Source organism: Notolabrus celidotus, chromosome 10 (genome assembly GCF_009762535.1).
Source record: "Notolabrus celidotus isolate fNotCel1 chromosome 10, fNotCel1.pri, whole genome shotgun sequence".
Taxonomy (NCBI): Eukaryota; Metazoa; Chordata; class Actinopteri; order Labriformes; family Labridae; genus Notolabrus; species Notolabrus celidotus.
Window position 1 is genome coordinate 22,444,107 of NC_048281.1, and position 20,581 is coordinate 22,464,687.

Sequence of the window (20,581 nt, forward strand, 5' to 3'; positions counted from 1 at the left end):
AGGCTACACATATAAAAACAGAGCCGCCCCTTGGCTGAGAACTCTGGATCAACCCACATGAAAGTCCCCCACCCCCTACATCATAATGGCTGGGTTTGGCATGCAAGTGAGATGCCCCACTTTGTTTTCTGCCGTTCCAGCTGAAAGAGCAACTAGAAAGATGAATGGCTCCAATAAGTCTGTCTGTTCTCTTGTATGTTTAGAGAGATAAAGCATACTACTGCAAATAAAACTGCTGCTACAGTGCTTGTGTTGTCGTATGACAACCAGACAAAGGTTATGTAAGAAGTTCAGGGTGAGACTGACTTCTTATATCTAAACGACCTTTGACTGTAGTTGTAAGTTCTCCATTTCATGACGTCATGTTGTTTCATTTCCTCATCTAGAGAAAATGATAAAGTGGAACATTCCATTAAATCCTTTGTTAAAAAAAAAAATAAAAAAAAATACTTGATTCACTTAACTGTCAAACATGCCCGAGCCATCTAAATAAAACACTTGATTAATTCAGCAACCCAACCCTGATCTTGAACATAACCTTGCTAATCGAGCTTTGTTAACAGTCATGTTTGAAACCTACAAAAAAATAATAATAATTGAACAAACCAAAACTGATGAAAAAAGAAATACATAGACAAAGCTAAGCCAATCCAAAAAACAGGACAAAAATGGAAACTAGGAAATTTAAGACAAAAGAACATGACGCTAATTAAATGCTAAAAAAAAAAAGATTACTCCTCCCCCTCAATCAGTAAGCCATGGACATAAAATATTCATACTTTTCTTTAATTCCATTTTTTATCTATTTTTTTATTTTCAAATATCTTAGGGTGTTTTCAGGTGAGCAGAAATGCAATAACAACAACAACAACAACAACACAAAACACTACACATCACCACATGTCACATAAAATGATAAAAAAGAATAACCCTAGGAAACATTAAGATCATGGCCCGGCTATTTTTTTAACTGTGAAAGGGAGGGTGGCTGGCCGTTCCGTTGTCTGTTGAGTAATAAAAGTAGCCTCCATACTAACCCAGCTTTTGTTGGGACTGGACCATGGCCGGTACACCATATTGGTCCTTGGCAAAATCCTGAAAGAACAAAAGAAGGAAAATTAACTTGAGATCAGATCATTCATCAGCTAAATAGAACATTACACTACTTCTGACGATGAAAATAAACTCTTCAATTATCTGTTGGATAGATCTGCAATAAAAGAGAGACTGAACAATAAAGAGGCGTATAATAATAAGAGGAGAAAAGGCAGTAACAGTAGGTGCATTTCGACCAAGAGTGCCGGGGTCTTTTAGCCGCCAGAACTACTTTCCCTTGAACTAAAAGGTTCCTGTGCCGCCATTGTTGTCTCTGTTCTACAGCGGGCTGAAGTCCCGGGTAGATTGTGCAAATCAGGCCAGTGACGTATGGAGAAAAAAAAATGATATTAAATAATATTTTGAAATCTTAATAAAACTAGTATGCATTCCCAGGAACTCCCTCTGTGTTTCAAAAACTGTGTAAACTCCACAAACACTGTAACGTTCAACCGAATGTCCCAGGACCTTTGAAAAGTACTACCTAGCTGGCTGAACTGGGCTTTACCAGTTCAGCCAGCTGGCAAAGACCTTTCATAGTGTCAGTTTAAGGCGTAGTATTTACACCCCTGCAATATCTCACTTTCAATATGACTGAAGTGATCGTGGGACCAAGCTGTTCCAACGGTGTGCCAGTATCGGAGGTAGTAGACATGGGCAATATTGCAATTGAAATATTGTGATGTCATTTTGAGGCCACAACGATATATATGACGGTACAGAAAAAAAATACAGAACAGGGTTTTAACAGTGATTTTAGCTTTCAGGCAAACAAAATGACTGGTGTTTCTTTTTTGGTCCATCTGCCACTGTGGATTGTGCATTCCATAACCAACCAGCTACTCATTACTTTTACCATCCATTTTTCTAAGCCAACAACATTTTTTATGGTCATAGACTGTGAAAAAAAATGGACGTAGTATCCGTGACATCACCAATCTGTTCCTGATTACTGTTTCTGAAGCAAATTGTCGGTGGGTGCCGTATTGGAACTGCTGAACACAACCAAACTTCATCCGAGCTAGTGTTAGGTAAAGAGGCAGGCCTTTAGCCTTTTCGCTAACAGCTACAAGGTCAGGGTTCCCACTCTTTTCCAGAGATCATTTTCCGGGACATTTCCATTGATGATCAAGCTGGTATGACCGTCTAAATTTAGTTCCTAATTTAGCTCCTAAATAGTCTAATATGTTCCTCTCAGTGGAAGTCTACATTGAAAGACATGTAGTCTATGGCTATCAATGAAATCATCTGTTACATACTTAAAAATGATGGCAAATTGATAATAGAATAATGCAACCACAGATGTACAGCACTTCCCTTAGTGCAACCAAGTAACAATGATGGGCAACTCTCATCTCAGCTTTCTCTTTTCTCAAAAGATATAAAATGAGCTAAGAAAAAAACTAAAGAGCCTGCAAAGGACTCAGGAAGCTGCCTTACTGAAATAAATAAATAATAATAATGATCAGAGGATCAGTGCTTTAATGACCTAAATAGAACTGAATGACAAAAATGGCCACAAATGTTTCTCAACTCAACTCAAAATATACCTGCTTCATCCTGATATTCATCCTGCTAAGTGGTCGATATAAAACAAAGCAAATGTCACATTTTTTTATTTGAGTTACCGTAAACTCTGAAAAAATCGCACCGGTGTAAAGACGCACTCTGTATTTGAAGATCTCTCAGAGATTTAAAAAAAGGTTAAACTATCTTCCTGCATGGCGATGTCTATTATGATCAGCGATGTCTACAACGTGGAGTTTCTGTGCAGCTGTGTCGCTCTTTTTGTTCCATTTGTTTTCACTATTGGGAGTTTGCACTCCTACTAGCTAGAGCAGGGGTTCTGAAACTTTTTGGAGCCAGGGACCCCTTACAGGTGAGAAAATTGTCCATGGCCCCCTCATAATTGTAACACAGATTAAGCACATTAGTGATGTGTCATGATCAAAAGCTGCGGCTCTGAGAGCCGATGCTTTATAGGGATCAGAAGAGCTCGCATCAAGAGAGAGCCGGCTCCCAGTTTTTTCCTTTCGCTGCTTAGCTCTCACAGTGCTCAGCCCCAGCTCTGCTCACAGCAGAACTTGTTTTGATTGGTCAGCATGGCGGCCATGCGGCCAATCATATGTGAGGATATAGGATTCAGGTGATGGAGGGGAGGCTGTGTATCCTGGCTTCATCTGTTCCTTCAGAGAGAGTCTTCTTGAAGACCGGGCAAATACTCACTGAGAGGAGAAATCGGATCAGCCCATCCAAGCTGAGGCATCAGATTTTTCTCAATGCCAACCTGAGGACATTAATAATGTTTGCTTGAGTTTGGTTCTGGTTCTGTTTGCTTGAGTTGGTTCTGTTTCTGTTTATCTGAGCTGGTTCTGGTTTTGGTAGCTTGAGTTTGGTTCTGGTTTTGGTTCAGTTTGCTTGAGTTCGGTTCTGGTTCGGTTCTGGTTCTGTTCTGATATGGTTCTGGTTCGGTTCTGTTCTGGTTCGATTCTGGTTCAAGTCTGGTTCGGTTCTGGTACAGTTCTGGTACGGTTCTGGTTCGGTCCTGGTTCGTTTCTGGTATGGTTCTGGTTCGGTTTGGTTCCAGTTCTGGTTCAATTCTGGTTTGGTTCTGGTTCATTTCTTGTAGGGTTCTGGTTCGGTTCTGGTTCGGTTCGGTTCTGGTTGAGTTTGATTCTGGTTCTGTTTGAATGAGTTTGGTTCTGGTTCTGTATGCTTAAATTTAGTTCTGGTTCTAAACCTAACCCTAATCCTAATCCTAACCCTAACCCTAATCCTAACCCTAACCCCAACCATAACCCTATAACCTTATCACAACCCTAACCCTAATCACAACCGTAACCCTAATCACAACCCTAACCCTAATCACAACCCAACCCTAGCCCTAATCACAACCCCTAACCCTAATCACAATCCTAATCCTAACTCTAACCCTAATCACAACCCTAACCCTAATCACAACCCTAACCCTAACCCAAATCACAACCCTAACCCTAACCCCAACCCTAATCACAACCCAACCCTAATCACAACCCAACCCTAGCCCTAATCACAACCCCTAACCCTAATCACAACCCTAATCACAATCCTAATCCTAACCCTAACCCTAATCACAACCCTAATCACAACCCTAACCCTAACCCAAATCACAACCCTAACCCTAATCACAACCCAACCCTATACCCAACCCTAACCCTAATCACAACCCCTAACCCTAACCCTAATCACAACCCTAATCCTAATCCTAACCCTAATCACAACCCTAACCCTAATCACAACCCCTAACCCTAACCCTAATCACTACCCTGACCCTGACCCTAATCCTAACCCTAATCATAACCTTAACCCTAATCATACGCTTAACCCTATCCCTAACCCTAATCACAACCCTAACCCTAATCACAACCCTAACCCTAATCACAACCCTAACCCTAATCCTGACCTTAACCCTAATCATAACCCTATAACCTAATCACAATCCTAACCCTAATCACAACCCTAACCCTATCAAACCCTAACCCTAAACCTAATCACAACCCTAACCCTAATCACAACCCTAACCCTAATCATAAGCTTAACCCTAATCACAACCCTAACCCTAGTCCTAACCCTAATCATAACCTCAAACCTGTACCCAACCCTAACCCTAATCACAACCCAACCCTAACCCTAATCACAACCCTAACCCTAATCACAACCCAACCCTAATCACAACCCTAACCCTAATCACAACCCAACCCTATACCCAACCCTAACCCTAATCACAACCCTAACCCTAATCACAACCCTAACCCTAATCACAACCCAACCCTATACCCAACCCTAACCCTAATCACAACCCAACCCTAATCACAACCCTAACCCTAATCACAACCCAACCCTATACCCAACCCTAACCCTAATCACAACCCTAACCCTAACCCTAATCACAACCCTAACCCTAATCCTAACCCTAACCCTAATCACAACCCAACCCTATACCCAACCCTAACCCTAATCACAACCCTAACCCTAACCCTAATCACAACCCTAACCCTAACCCTAATCATAACCCTAGGATCAGGGTGAGAATGATTTTGTAACAGAATAAATGCACACAATTGGGCAATTATAAGGCTTCTCATAAAAACACCGTACGTAAAAGGGTTTTCAACACACAAACCATTAGTTTTTGCAAAGTTAAGGTAAAATATATGGCTACAAAAGATCCTAAATTAAGAGCCGTTCGGGAGTCGAAAGAGCCGCCTCTTCTTTGGGGACCGAGTCAAAAGAGCCGTCTCTATGAAAAGAGCCCAACTTCCCATCACTAAAGCACATACTTACTACCATTTACACTCTTAGTTGCCCTTGGAACTATTTGTATTGTAAAACGTATCAATGTAAATACTTCAGACCTGTACCATAGTGATAAACAGATAACACTTCAATTTGAATCAAGTAAATCCCACTTGTATACTTTAAAACAGAGGGTCATTTCATTCCTTGTGGACTCAACATGAGAACATTTATACTTTTCAAGTAATTGATCTTAAATGCTTTCAGAAAATTAACAGTAACAAGACTCACATATCCCTTCGAGCCACCAAATGGTATCATAACAATGGTGTATATGCTGTTTTTAATGACACAGCACAATTTTATGATTTACTAGAAATGTATTCAAATTATTTCATGGACCCCCACGCTATGGTTCGCAGACCCCCAGGGGTCCCAGGACCCCACTTTGAGAACAACTGAGCTAGAGTACGCTAATTGAGCCAAATGTACCATAAAACATAAACAATATACCCCCGTTTTCTGTGAATGCATGATTATGAAGTGAAGGAGAAAAGATGTGAAAAAAGTTGCGCAGTGTCGCTGTTTTTTCCAGCACAGCGTGCACTCAACTTTCAATGAATGGGGATGTGTTTTGTTAATCAGGTCAGGTCAAACGCAGCCATGTTGGAATAATTTTCCAGGACTATATGTGATTTTCCAGGACATTTTACTTTTTCTCCCATTTTCCAGGTTTTTTCCAGTACTGGAAAACTGGTCAACTGTTTTCCAGGCTTTCCAGGTTTTCCAGGACGCGTGGGAACCCTGAAGGTGCTTGTCGTCAATCAAGTCAGCCATGTCCTTATTTGGGCAAAACTCGTAAGTTTAATATCTTCGAAAATACCGAATTACAAAAAAAAATGCCACAGTACAGTGTGTGCTGATAGAGAAATTAGATACTCAGACCTAGAACGATTTTTTAACCAGACTGTAAACATGTTTATTAATGCTGCAAAGATCGTCTTGGTTTTTTAATTGGTGTGTATGTGGTTTACGGTGTTTCTGCAGTCAGCCTCAAGCGATGCTGGTAATGGCGTATGAAGTATTAGAAATAGAATATTTGCAGTTTGAAGTATTAGAGTGACAGGTTGAATTGTAAAGATTAATATTTCAACTTCTATTAAATACTGACATGCTCTTTACTCCACTCGCAAACAGAAAAATCTGTCAATTTATTTTAGTTTATGAGTTTGAGGCTGGTTAGCTCTTCCTATGCAGCCATGGAGGCAGCTGTGGCATTTACCATGTTAATCCTGGCCAAGAGACATTACTACTGATTTGAAAAATAAAATTCAAGAATTTAATACCTCTTTCTGACTATAAGGAGGACAAAAAGCTCAGAGAGTTACCATTATCATACACGTTCAGCTTGCCTTTCATTCAGCTTGCAAGTTTATGTAATGGTTGGGTAACCTGTTAGCCCTGCTTCGGGATATTATAGCATAGTTCTCATACACATCATTCAAGTTGCCACTACTGTAAGCTGAGTTAGCAGATCTTTTGATTTATGTACACGACAGAAGAGAGTAACAAGTCATTCCTACAATACCCAACCAAAACTGTCTCATCTATTCTATACTCATATTACTTGTCCGCAGGGGTGTAGTGGTATTGGTAGTAGCACACCTATGACGTACGCACATGCATGCATGCGCACGATTGACATGGGGCCCCTTTCGAAAATGTTGTAGGCATAAGAACTGCTCCTACTGTGACAAGTTCACATAATATTAGCTTGTCAATAGTCTAATCAAGTTAAGTCTCTTAGCATGATGATGATGTTATGAATCTATAAATATAATCTGTGATGGTGCACCTGAGGAAAAATATGCACATGCACATGCACATGCACATGCACATGCACATGCACATGCACGTGGATTCTTCTCATCTGTGCAGTGCATATGACATGACCAAGCATTCACCCATTAAACGGCACCTAGGGGATGATGGACACAGACCGAGGATGCTTTGCATTTTTACTACCATTAGACTATAAGATTCACTGTACCGTTGTCATACAGTGTATGGTAAATTTTTTTTCTTCCATGTTACTCAGTGCATGATTAGATATCTTGAATAAATCAAGCCACCTTAAAAGTTTAAAATAATAAATGACCACTGCGTACGTTCTTATCGTATATCTTGCATGACATAAACTTTAAGAGTCAGTATGAAATACAACCGGATTATCCCAACTGCAAATATTCTATTTCCCCACTTTGAGAAAAATAGTCAGTTTTATAATATATACATATAATACATTTTGCAAGCATTTTATGAACATACAAGCTTGAGTTTACAGAGAACTCTAGCTGGAGTAACAGCAGTGAAGGGCTGAATCTCAATTTCCTCCCTGAACCCTCAGGCCCTGGACCCTGAAGGACTTAATTGAAATTGCCTGGAAAGCAATTGAGTGACAGCACTTTGGGACCTTCATGACATAATGTATCTCAACTTAGCGGCATTAGGAATTCTAATTGTAGAATTTTTACTTTCCCCAAAACCAAGGCACTTAAGGGACTAACTTGTTGTGTTAAAAGTGATGAACCTCAGTATTAAGAGAAACATACAAAAATTATGAATATTCACATTTTACCAACACATGTTGAGAATTTTATTGTGGATTAAGGCTGTTTTATATATTTATAATTACAAGGCAAGGCAACTTCATTTGTATAGCACATTTCATACACGAGGGCAACTCAATGTGCTTTACATAAAAACATTAAAAGCATTGGAAATATTCAGACAAGCATAAAAGAACCCAATTAAAATGAAAAATATAATGAAACAGAAAAGAAAAGGATAATTAGAATTATATTAAAAGTAAGTTTAAAATTTGCATTTAAAGCAAGTTAAAATAAGCTAAGATAGGAGGGCACCGGCAAATAAAAAGGTCTTAATCTTTGATTTAAAAGAGGTGAGAGTTGGAGCTTTCAGGGAGTGTGTTCCAGATATGTGGTGCATAATGACTAAACCCTGCTTCACCATGTTTCGTTCTGACTCTTGGGACTAAAAGCAGACCAGTACCTGATGACCTCAGAGGTCCAGATGGTTCATACAGTAGCAGCAGATCAGCAATGTATTTTGGGCCTAAACCATCAGCAAGATTTTAAAGTCTACTCTCTGACAGACAGGAAGCCAGTGTGGAGATCTAAGAACTGGAGGAATCTGGTCTACTTTTTTGGTCCTTGTGAGGACTCGAGCAGCAGCATTCTGTATAACAGGCAAACTTCTTTTTTTTTTTTTTAAAGAAGCACCTTCCATGCTTGTCTTGTTCACTGTCACTTTCTTTTTTATTTCTGTGTTATGGTTTGTTTACCCTTCTTGCTTGTGGGCTTTCCCTAAGAAACCCAGGTTTCACGTCACAAGGCTATGGACGATCGGTAAGTCCCTCACACAAAGTCTGCAGATATGCCCACTTACAGGAAGGATGTATGAACAGCTCAGAAAGTCTGCAAGAGTTACCTTGCACACTAGACGATTTGACAGCCCTTAGCCCTGATTTAATGGGCCTTAAAGTCAGTGAGTATGGACATCAAGATTGGGCCAAACTGTCAGCAGTGGCTACACTCAGCTATGACACGTGCCACAGGCACATATAAAACATTGATGCTGCAGCAGTAATGAACACAATGACAAGAATCACAGACAAAACCCAAATATCAGAGGAAAACGTTGTGAAAGTATGTGACATGATCTCTTATTATCAGTCTTTCTTACTGATCTTCCAGTTGTGTAAGATGCTTGATTCTGATTGAACAAAACCCCTTGACCACCCCTTAACAACGGTTGTTAACTTTCACTAATATGAGCAACACTAGAGGCAAACTGGTCACACGTCATGTCAAATCAATCTGCGGTTCAGAGTTCTGGCACATTTTGCTTCTGCTTGTTGACACCATAGACCGTAAGGTGAGGTAAAACTGTCAGTTTCCCTGCGGAAGTGCTAAAAACTGCAGTTCATCGATGATCCCCTTGAGGCTGGCTCCGGAAGTACCGGAAACCACATACACACCAATTAAAAAAAAGACGATCTTTACAGCAGAAATAAACATGTTTACAGTCTGGTACAAAAGACGAGTGTAGTCTGGATAGCTCATTTCTCGATTGGCACACACTGTAGGGGGGGGGTGAATTTTTTTCTAACGTGGCAATTTCGAAGATATTGAGATTACGAGTCTTCCAATGAGAGGCACAGCTGACTTGATTGACAGGCAGGAACACTGTAGCTGTTGGCTAGGAGGCTCAAAGCCCGCCTCTTTACGTCACACTCACTCGACAGTGGCAATATGGCTGCCGCCGCCGACTGGCCTCAAAACAGCGCTTCAGAAACAGATGGGTGACGTCACGGATACTACGTCCATATTTTATACAATCTATGATATTTACATCTTGGATCATGTCCAGCATTCCTAGAAACGAGGGGAGCAGGCTTTGCGTCGTGGTCTTGTCCACCCTGTCGGGATTCTATTTCCCATAACTACCTGCTCACCATACATTATCCCCTTACGGTGTGATCAGGGATGGTATGATATGGCACAGAGGCAAAACAGAATCACTATAACTGGCTGCTGGAACAATATGAAAGTACAAAGGCTTGATGATGGCTTTACATCACTGTTGCAGAATAGCAAAATGAAAAGGGCTCAAGAAAGAAAGATAGGCAGGCAAGTGGAAGATAAGATGTAAATCCTAAGGTATACTTACAGGTTCCTCTGTGCTCTGTTGTTCAGCAGCCTAAAAAACAGAGGGGTGAAATATATTAACAGCATTGAAAACGCCAAAAAATAACATGGAGCTATGAATGAACTTTAACCATTGAAACATTAAGATGTTACAAGTTTTTTTCTACAACAGCTTTATATATTGCCTTTAAAATTGAGAGACATGTGATCCATTGCCCCCCTAGTAGTAAGTGTAGTTAAGTATTTCATTATTCATTGGGATGAAGGGAGAAAATCAGCAATTTTCATATTAGTCCATATCGATAATAATCACGATAAAAATCAAATCATTTCATTTAAATTTAATGACAGATTTTTGCCCCTGAGTGAAGGCTGCAGAAACCAGACGGTTCTTTAGCTTGTATCTGGATTTAGTTTTCTGATAAGCTTCTTGATTTCCTAATTTTTTGACAGTGCTAACAGGAAGTAGGTCTTTTGTGTAAGTCAACATTTTTGGGAAGATAGATTCTTATTTTTGTCAGGTTGAGATAATTTGCACAATTGGATTTATTTACCCACATCCTGAAAGTGTATTTAATTAAGTGTATTAAGTCAATAGTTAACGCAGAGTCAGCACAGTGTTAGACTAACGACTCTGCCTTAAGCCGGTTTCGCGTTTTCTTCAGAGTCGCCATTGCTCGTTTCAGGTGTTTACATTCCGCTCCAAACGTCTTTAAACCCACCTACCTCTTACCCTGCGACATGATTGGCTGTTCAATATCGTCTGTCTAATGTTGGGTGGCATCTTGCGTTTAAGAAACCCTCCCTTTCCAGTGGTTGGGGGGTGTAATTAAAGGCTTAAATATATCATATTTTATCGATCATTTGCTATATCCATATTGAGAAAAACTATATCATCATAATTATTGTTATTGAATTATCGCTTAGCCCTAGCTGCACTGAATAAGCTACTGTTGAACCACATGAATCTGCTCAACATGCTGCTTACTAGGGGTGAGTATTGCCAAGGACCTCTCGATACGATACGCATCACGATACTTTGGTCACGATACGATAGTATCACGATATATCATGATATCATATATTGTGATATATTGCGATATTCTACACAGTTAACTAAGAAAAAATAGAGATGGTGTTTATGTAAATCACACAATATTACTCAAAATTGAAAGGACAAATAAAGTAAAAAGTATTTGATTGAAAAAAACTTTTCCACTGTATTATTTTTGAAATAGTGAAGTTGTATTTTAGTTCCAACTCGGCTAAAATGTGAATTTTTATTATTACAAAAATATCGATATTAAGAGTTGAAATATCAATATCATATTGGAGGTCAAAGTATCGCGATATATTGCTGTATTGATATTTTTTCACACCTCTACTGCTTACATATCTTTCATTCAGTTATGAAGAGAAACCTTCTTTGGTTTATTATAGGTAAAATTAAAGGTTTACTTAAATAATGAAAGCTTTTGACCTCCTTGTAGCTAACCAACCCGCTTGGACCCACAGTGCCCCCGAGAAACAGTATGGTACAGCTTTATCAGCTACGTGAGGGGGCAACGGATGTAAAAGAACAAAAGAAAGAAAATAAACACTGACGAGCTTGGTCTGTTTCTCAGCCTTCTTTGCAGCTTTCTCGGCCTCCTTCTGCTGTTTCTTCAGGCCTTTCTTTGACTGAGCCTGCTGCTCCTCCCCCGTTGCTCTAAAACAGGAAGACACACAAAAACAAACATTTTAGTCAACTTCCACCTACTATTTTTTGTGCTTCCCTTAGGGCATTTTGACTGCCTGGGAATATTTAGTGTTAGCCATTGCCAAATCCGGATTGTAAGTCTTTGCTAATTTAATCCCATTGTTGTGCCCTTGCCTCTGTGATGAAATTGCTGACCACTTGGAGACTAGAAAGATAAACATTACAGCTTTGAGAAGACAGCACTCTAAGTCTTTGTGATTCATTATAGAATGTGTAAAGAATAGAGGGAATGTGTGAAAAAATACTTATAGAGGATAACATGTAGTCCTAAGTGTCTTTATTTGCTAATTATCACACTTTACATACAAAACACATTGTATGAGCTGATAAACATGGAACATTTGCAAGTTTGTTTTATACTGTTGAAAAGCTGCAAAATTATTCATTATTTTCTAGGCTAGGGCAAAGCAGCCTATCTGTACACATTTCCATACAATTATTTACAGTCATACAGGTCAACACAACAGCACAGGCTCTCATTTGGTATTTGACAATCCTAATCTTTTGGCAATTTCATTCATTTATTTATTACAAGTAAAACATACATCAGGACCTGCACCTGACTAAGAAAGATATATACATATATTTTATGTCCGAGACTTAAAGGATGTAAAAGATACGGCTGTAATAAAGCGAGCGGTTTAAAGACTTGGTGCTCTAAAGACTACGACCTTTCCACTTGTCTTATTGGACTTGTTTATGTTGTAAAAGTGTTTAGTGGTTGCAGGTAGTGCTGGGCGATACTGAAAAAGATGTTATCACGCTAAAAATTTTCATATCAGTCGATATCGATAATTTTCACAATAAATGTCAAATCATTCTTTCATATCATTTTAAAGGCAGATTTATTTTCTCTTGAGTGAATGTTGAAGAAACCAGACGGTTTGTTAGCTTGTATGAAGGATTTAGTAGTCTAGTAAATAGCCCAAATAACTTAGCTAAAGTAGTATAGTGTCCTTTCTGGTCGAGCATGTTTTCACTCTGCTTTGAGGGGGTAGGTTTTGTGCTTTCTTCAGTGTCGCTGTCGCTCGTTTCAGCTTTGTTTCCATAAGCCTGCCTACCTCTAACCCTGCGACATGACCTGCTGTTCTATGCCGGCTTCTTCTGTTTAATGTTGGGTGGGAACTAGTGTTTAAGACACTCTAGCAATTTTGGCCAAAATTCAACATTATGGAGTTTACAAACAAGAGCAAAATCTGCAGCAAAACTCCCCAGATGTCGTACTGGTTCAGGGAAATTTCTCAGTATGCATCAGACCAGATTCCCTCACGTTCTGTTTCCCACAATGCACAGTGCTAACCCTCTGCTTTTTGTTTTTTCTTCTTTTTTTTCGGGGGGGCACTTTGTTTTTAGGTGCTGTAAAAATGATCAAATTCCATATAAACCACTTCTTAACTTTCTAAATCACAAGTGATGCTATAGAGGAGCAGTTTCACTCTCAGCTTGGCCGTTCTTTACTTCTGCTATCCAGAACCAGAAATCCAGTGACGCCTGGCCCAGCATACTGCAGAACAGATCCAACAGAACAGTCATACTACATACTACCTTCAAACGCAGAATGCATTGTAGTATGCAGTACATACCGCATACTACATTCGTAGGTAGTATGTAGCAGGTGGTTTCAAAAACAGCCACAGACTAAGGTATGTGGAGCCAGGGATGGTGCAAGCTAACAGTAGTATAGACTTGGGTTGGGCCAGCATTAACACAACACAGTAAGTGAGAAGTTTGAGAGTTCATTTGGAAGCAATTGCTAACATTAGCAAAACTAAAAAATTACTGCAGCTCCACAGTGTGGAGTGCTGTGGGTTTTTTGACAGGGGGTCGTTTGCTTGAATAGGATGTGAAGAGATGTGACATCATTGTTTGTTGTCAGACTGATCCACTGATAGCTGTCAGCTGCTTCCTAAACACACAGTGCTGGGAAGTGTGCCTGGATTAATTGTTCCCAGTCGGCCTTGTATGTGAAATAGCTATTGTGGATGTTATTGTTTCCACGATAAAGACATTAATTCAATAAGTAAACATTCTGAACCAAAGATTGTGCTGTAAAACTCTAAATACAACAAGCACTTAAATTCACGCAGGCAAAAACATTGGCATCTTTTAATCTATAAGTGCATCTTAGGTCTACTTCCCTCTCACCTCCTCACCTACATTGCACAAAAGAGCTCAGGATCTCATAATCTTCGATCTCAGGATCTCTTATTACTATGTGTTCTGAGGGTCAGGACTGAATTTTGGAAAAAAGACCTTCAGGTTTGCTGCTCCATCAAACTTGGAATGCCTTACAAAAGGATCTGAAATTTTGTGGTCGGATAACTTTGAATGCTTTTTAAGCAGTCCTTAAATGCCTTGGAGGCTGATGCAACTGTCTGCAGATGTTTTCTTTAAATGTCACTTATGCTGATTTTCTGGAGGTATTTGTTGTGTAGCTGTTGTGTAGCTGTTGTGTAGCTGTTGTGTTGCTGTTGTATGCGTCTGCTATTTGTGTATTGTCAATTTGTAACTCTGTAACTATGCTGCTGCCTATCTTGGCCAGGACTCTCTTGGAAAAGAGATTTTTAATCTCAATGAGCATTTCCTGGTTAAATAAAGGATATAAATAAATAAATATAAATAAAATTAAATATTATTTTTATGGTTAAATTGTTACATCGTGTTGCATTAGGCAACTGCCTTTACTGAAGAAAACTAGTCATAATGACACACGTCAATCTTTTTTGTAATAAGAAAATACATGGGTTGGAACCAGTTGGAACAGTTGGAGACACACAAACATGTCAGTCTTCTTTAATGAGACACATCAAATCCAAAGTACATCTAGATAAGACTGTGGAAAGAGGAACAATCTGACCTCTACGTAATCCTTTTCAGGGATTTCACTATCTTACACAAGGAAACTTTTCTTACTTGGGATACTTCTGCATGGGTTTTCTATTATTCTAATTCATTCCTATCCCATCAGGGTTGGGTCGAAAGGAAACTTTTAGAGGGAATGTTTGGAGGACCATTAACTCAAGTTAGGAATTATAGGAAGCCGAATAACAGCTTTGCATTGATAAATATACAAGAAGTACGAATTGGAAAGAGTAAAAAAAACTTTTTGACGTTTTGTTTTCTCTTTTTCTTTCATTAAAATAAATGTTTAAACATGTCAGTAATTGTCTGGGCGATTATTCCATATATTTTAAGAATGGGACGTTCAAAGCCCATATTAAGATTGCAGCGAACTAGCCAATAATCCTCCTGTTATATGAGGTAGGCTTTGTATAACTAATAATTCAACATTCTGTAGACAGGTGCACTCTCTCTGTTACCTTCACTGAAACCGTCAGATGATGCAATCTGCTGCATGACAGGGTAATGCTAGGTAGAAGCTATCGGCAGTACAAGACAGCTGAAGCGTTTTTTATAATATCAAAGATACTTTTAGGCATTCATTTTGGCATCATTCTTACCCCTCGACGGTTTCTTTAGTCATGGTGAGAAATGTTCTTAGCAAATGAGGAAAGAAAGTTTCACCGCTTGCTGACAGAGACAACACATCAGCTGTTCACAGCATGGACTTATGCAGGAAGGACTTGTTTTGACGGGGCACAATGTACCGGATATTTTGCGTCCGGCTAGAAACCAATGACAGAAATGTAGATCCGGCTCGCTTTTTTTCCCATGGGTACATGGCTTTCACCGGAGGCAGAGCCGACCCTAGCCCTTTTTATTTACAGTCCATGGCCCTAACCGACTTGGTGCCCTGGGCAAGTTTTTAACTGGTGCCCCTTGTATTGTCACCAACTCCAACAATCACATCACTTATACACTGAAAGACAACTGACATACAGCTTTATGTTTTACTGGTTTCCTTTGTTGTAAAATAAAAATAACCTCTAAAAGAACATTAATAAAATGGTAATAACACTGATATTTAGCAGAAAAATAATAATAATGCAATTTCATATTGTAAAAGTAGTAGAATTTATTCAGTCATTATATAACACAATCATTTTCAAAGTAGAGACACTTTAAACAAAGCAACAGCAACATGTATTAAGTGATGACTGAAAAGGCAGAAGCAACATGCTTAATTAAGCCTAGCCTACATTTTCTATCTAATTAAGCTAACAGCTTCCAAAGTGTAAAGGAAAACAACAACAACAAAACAAAAAACGGTAAATCGTGAACACTTAAAGACTTCAAAAACTGATTTGCATACCATTATTTTTAAAAACCAAAAGTGAATCAAAAGCTTTTAAATGTTTACTGGCATCATTCTGCTATTAAATCCAAAATTAAATTATATAAAACAAAATGTTTTTCCCACTGTCTTCAAATTTTCTTCTTCACTCATTTAGCGGCGCCCCCTATGGATGGCCGGCGCCACTTAGCATTTGCATATACTGCCTATACCACAGGCCAGCCCTGTTCATAAGAAATATAGTCCTACATTTAACTATGATCATGTTCATACATTCTGCTACAAGATGGGATCCTTTAATGCCAAGCACTGTAAACTGTAGAAGACTTGTCAGCAGTGGCGTACTCAGGCTGTTTGAGTGGCAGGGGCGGAAAAAGGGCACCTCCTTTAAAACCATGGTACTCAGTTTATGGTTAATTTAAATTTACTGATGCAGCGGTGACAAAGCAGCTAAAACTGAATTTCCTGCACCATGGTGAATATTTATGTGACCATCATGTGCTGGAAATTTAATTATGAAAAAGGAAAACTCAAAACGATTCATTTATGTCTATATTCTTGATTATAGCACACAATTAACATAGCATAACATAATTAACTACAAGGGCATCAATAGGGCACTTTTTTTGCAAGTTATACATTTAAGGGGCATCCACTTATTTTTACATTTTCCACTGAAAGAGCACCAGATAAGGAATACAACAGGGCAATTTAGCCTGTTTTCTTTTGGACATGATCACCCCACCTTACTAACAAAAGCCATTCAAAATAAATGATGGAGCATTGAATATTGCTTAAACTGTGATTCATAAATGTATTGCCTACAAACACCAAATCTGAAACGACCTTCTATGCAGACTGGACAGTGCTTTGAGGTTGCTGTTTGAAATTTTGAAGCACAACTGGTAGTCCTATAAAACAAATGTCATAAGCTTTATACATTACTGATCGAACAAACAAAAGCCATTCTCTACTTGACCCTTACAAAGGGAGAATCATTTATATTGTGTTTTTGATGAATGTTTCTCTTTTTGGAAAAAGAAAACAGTTTTTTTTGTAAAGAAGGGAGGATGCAATTTATAGGTTAAGCCAAAAACTATAATTCCTGAAGGGACATGAGAACATTTTGTGATCCTATATTGGTGCACAACTGGAATAGAAGAGAATGATAGTGATAATGATTAAATAATGTTTCATTAAATACATCTACAGAAGCCTAATGCTCTGTAAAACTTTTGAGTCCAAAATGTTCACTCATTCATCACTCATGTTGACAACAACATGATGTTATGAAGTATATGATCCTTAAAATGTGTCTTGCAATAGCATCTTCCCCTCTTTACTGTAAAATATGCAATTAAAGAAAATCTGTCTTGATTAGTCTATCAGTCTTTTATACAGATCATCATTCGCCGAAGCAACACAACTGCTATGCTAATTCTGAGAAACATGGGATCATTTCCAATTGAAAAGGCTCTCTTTGTTTTCTCCTGTTTCATTAGAAGGGACCAGAGAAGCAAAATGTCCATTCACCTTGTGACTGGATGGGGACACTTCACACCTTTCTTCTCATGTAAAGACATGGAAATGCATTGCCAATGGAGTCTTGAATGGGAAGACTACTGTGACTTGATGGCCGCCCTGACTTTCATACGATGGCTGAATTCTCCAGGACATCCATTGTTGTCTACTTCCTTTGGTCTCCAACTTGAACATTACTGTATCAACACTCTACACCAGGTTCAATGTATTGAGCCGAGAGAAATATTGATGTGACCAAAGTGTTTGAAACTTGTCGGTCGTTTTTCAGTTTCATGTCACACTCACACTCACTCACACACACACACACTCACACACACACACACACACACACACACACACACACACACACGCACACGCACACGCACACAAAAGACCGAAAGGCTCTATGCAGCTTTTAACCAAAGTGGACTTCTCTTGATTTGAATCTTCAAAATATATTTACTATATTCTGAATACTTTAACTTGTTTTGCTCATCATAACAGTAACCCCATGTGCTATTTTCTTTTTTAGGTCAAACAAAGATTTTAGGAAAGTTAACACACTATGTTATTAGCTAAGGAGCCATGTGGGTGCTTATTGTGGAAGAGGGTCTAAGCTTTTGTGTCTTGGAACAGTAGGATGTAAAAGCCAACAGATGTTCTTGTAATTACAGGGGCCTTCAGTTCAGTCAACCTTCTGCCAGATTAGGGTGAATACATTTGTTAGAAGACCCCTTCAAGACAAACACACATAACCTTAGGTGAAGAGCTGGTGATAGGCGAAAAAAATGCAGAGCCATAGTTGTCATATGAAACAGTGTAATATTTTATTTTTTGTACAGATTTCTTATTTTATCAGAAAAAAATAAAGTAAAAAAAGCAGCATGCAGTTTATTTCTTTATCAAAACCTCCAGTGTCAATGACCGAAAATAAATAAAATCACACAACTTAAGTGCAAACACACAAATGCTTGAACTATTTACAGGCTTAGAAGACCATCCTTGGAAACGGCATTAAGGTCTCCTATCCAGGAGCTTTTATACAGCAATGCAGGTTGCAAAGATAAAAACAAGAAAATTTAAAAATCTTGACTGCAAGTAAAATCCTTATTTACCACACAATTGCAGTTAACGAGTAAAAAAATCAAATGTTTTAAAAACTCTTTGTACATAGAAAAACAAGTAGAGACCATGCAAAGTTGAGCTTAAGACAGTTTTGCTTTACATCCTCAGAGACTGAAGTAGCAAGCTTTGAGTTTTTAACTTGACAAAACACTTGAGGACTCGGACTCTGTCGAAACGGACGAGATTGGACCTCTTTTTTTGGTCATCAGATTCACTTTCTGACTTGATCTGCTGCTGATTGTCAGTGCACTCCTTGCTGATTTTTTGAACTTTACTCCCAGGAAAGCATAGAGGATAGGGTTTAGACAGCAGTGAAAGTAGGCAAGTGCCTCTGTTATAGATATCCACCTCTCCACAGCTTGTTGCAGTCCACAAGATGCAGAGACCACCTTGAGCATTATGAGGGTATCCAAAAAGATCCCCACACAGTAGGGCAGCCAGCAAGAAAAAAAACACAGGATGAGGATGACTGTGGTTTTTAACGCTTTCTTTTTCAGCGCCTGGCCCTTGGTGCCTTCCGACAGCTTGGCAATGATGATGCAATAACATATAATGATGACCAGGCCAGGAAGAATGAAGCCCACCAGGATGTGCTGGAAACGAAAAACAACTGTCCATATGAGACTGGTTTCCTGCGGGTAGATGCGCTGGCAGATGATCCTGGAGTCTGCAGTCTCTATGCCTTCATCTGTGAGGAGGAAGTTCGAAGACCTTATGCTTCGCACCCTTGCAAACACCAGGTCAGGTAAAGTCAGCACAGCTGCAGGCAGCCAGACACCCACGTAGATCACCTTGCTTGCCAGCAGCTTTCTTGTGGCTTGGCTGTTAGTGGCCCTTACAACTGCCAAGTACCGGTCTAGACTGATGAAGGCCAGGATCAACACGCTGCTGTACAGGTTGATTGTGTAAATCAAGTGCACAAATACGCAGAGGAAACCTTGAAAGTACCAGGTGCTGGCTGCATCCACAGCCCAAAAAGGCAGCGTGAGAACAAACATCAGGTCAGCAACAGAGAGGTGGAGCCGGTACTTGTCCGTCATTGTCTTCACTTTCTTCTGATAGCCAATAACAAGAAGGACTAATCCATTACCAGTTATACCCAGGATGAATATAAGTCCGTAAACTGTAGGCAGGAAGATCTTGTTGAAGTTGCTGCTGTGTGAACTGCCACATGGCTCTAGGTAGTCCATGTCAAAGTCTCCAGACTCCTCAGAGATATTGTCAGTACTGTTGTCAAACAGATCAAATGTAATAAACTGAAAAAAAGAGATTGAAAGGGTTAAAAACAGAGTAATCTGAAGATTAAATCACAGTTTCTTAGTGTAAATACGGATTACTTTGTCTCTGAAATTGTTTTGTTGCAAAGACAGAGTTGCCGATTTTTAAATAACAGACATTAAGTAATTATGCTGAAATACAGTAGGCCTACTATAAACACGGACGGCAATAGTTTATAATACGCTTCAATTGAGAACTATTAAAAAGCAGCTTCTAAAAAAAGCACACCTGAGAGTTACACAAAAGCATCAATAAAACACACTCACCTCCATGTTTGTCATGTGTTGGTTTCTTCAGATGTGAGGCTGCACGATGAGTGTCGGGTGTAGGGCAAACATCTAACTAAATACCGCCGTGCCGAGACCCCTCCCCCAGAGGAGGAGTATCTGCAGTAGGATGCGCTCCTCCAAACTGACTGTGGAACTTGCAAGTCGACTTCGGCCCCTCCTACGTAGTGCGGTCGCCAGTCTGTGAGACTTTTGGCCGTTTATTAAAAAAAAAAGTTTCCGCATGCTCCTTTTGGGAAAAAACGTGGGTAGTAGAGTTAGTTTAATTTGGCTCCTGAAATGTAAAGATAATAAGCGTTTGTTTCCTCTGAAAGGA

The 20,581-nt window shown here is 39.3% G+C and overlaps 2 protein-coding genes across 2 annotated transcripts in view; both read right to left on the reverse strand.

Moving 5' to 3' along the window:
* dars1 (aspartyl-tRNA synthetase 1) overlaps window positions 1–15,470 on the reverse strand; it is a 38,189-nt gene extending 22,719 nt beyond the window's left edge. The window contains exons 1-4 of the mRNA XM_034693915.1: window positions 15,321–15,470; window positions 11,706–11,808; window positions 10,123–10,152; window positions 1,038–1,095 (exon numbers count right to left, since the gene is read on the reverse strand). Of these exons, the coding sequence (XP_034549806.1) occupies window positions 1,038–1,095; window positions 10,123–10,152; window positions 11,706–11,808; window positions 15,321–15,343 (214 nt within the window). The 5' untranslated portion in view covers window positions 15,344–15,470. The remainder of the gene's footprint in view (window positions 1–1,037; window positions 1,096–10,122; window positions 10,153–11,705; window positions 11,809–15,320) is intronic.
* A 2,910-nt stretch (window positions 15,471–18,380) lies between these two features.
* Window positions 18,381–20,364, reverse strand: cxcr4b (chemokine (C-X-C motif), receptor 4b). The gene is made up of 2 exons (XM_034694768.1): window positions 20,245–20,364; window positions 18,381–19,956 (listed from the first exon to the last, which is right to left on the reverse strand). Exons 1-2 carry the CDS (start codon window positions 20,257–20,259, stop codon window positions 18,835–18,837), a joined length of 1,137 nt encoding a protein of 378 aa, XP_034550659.1. The 5' UTR covers window positions 20,260–20,364; the 3' UTR covers window positions 18,381–18,834.
* Window positions 20,365–20,581: the final 217 nt, after the last annotated feature.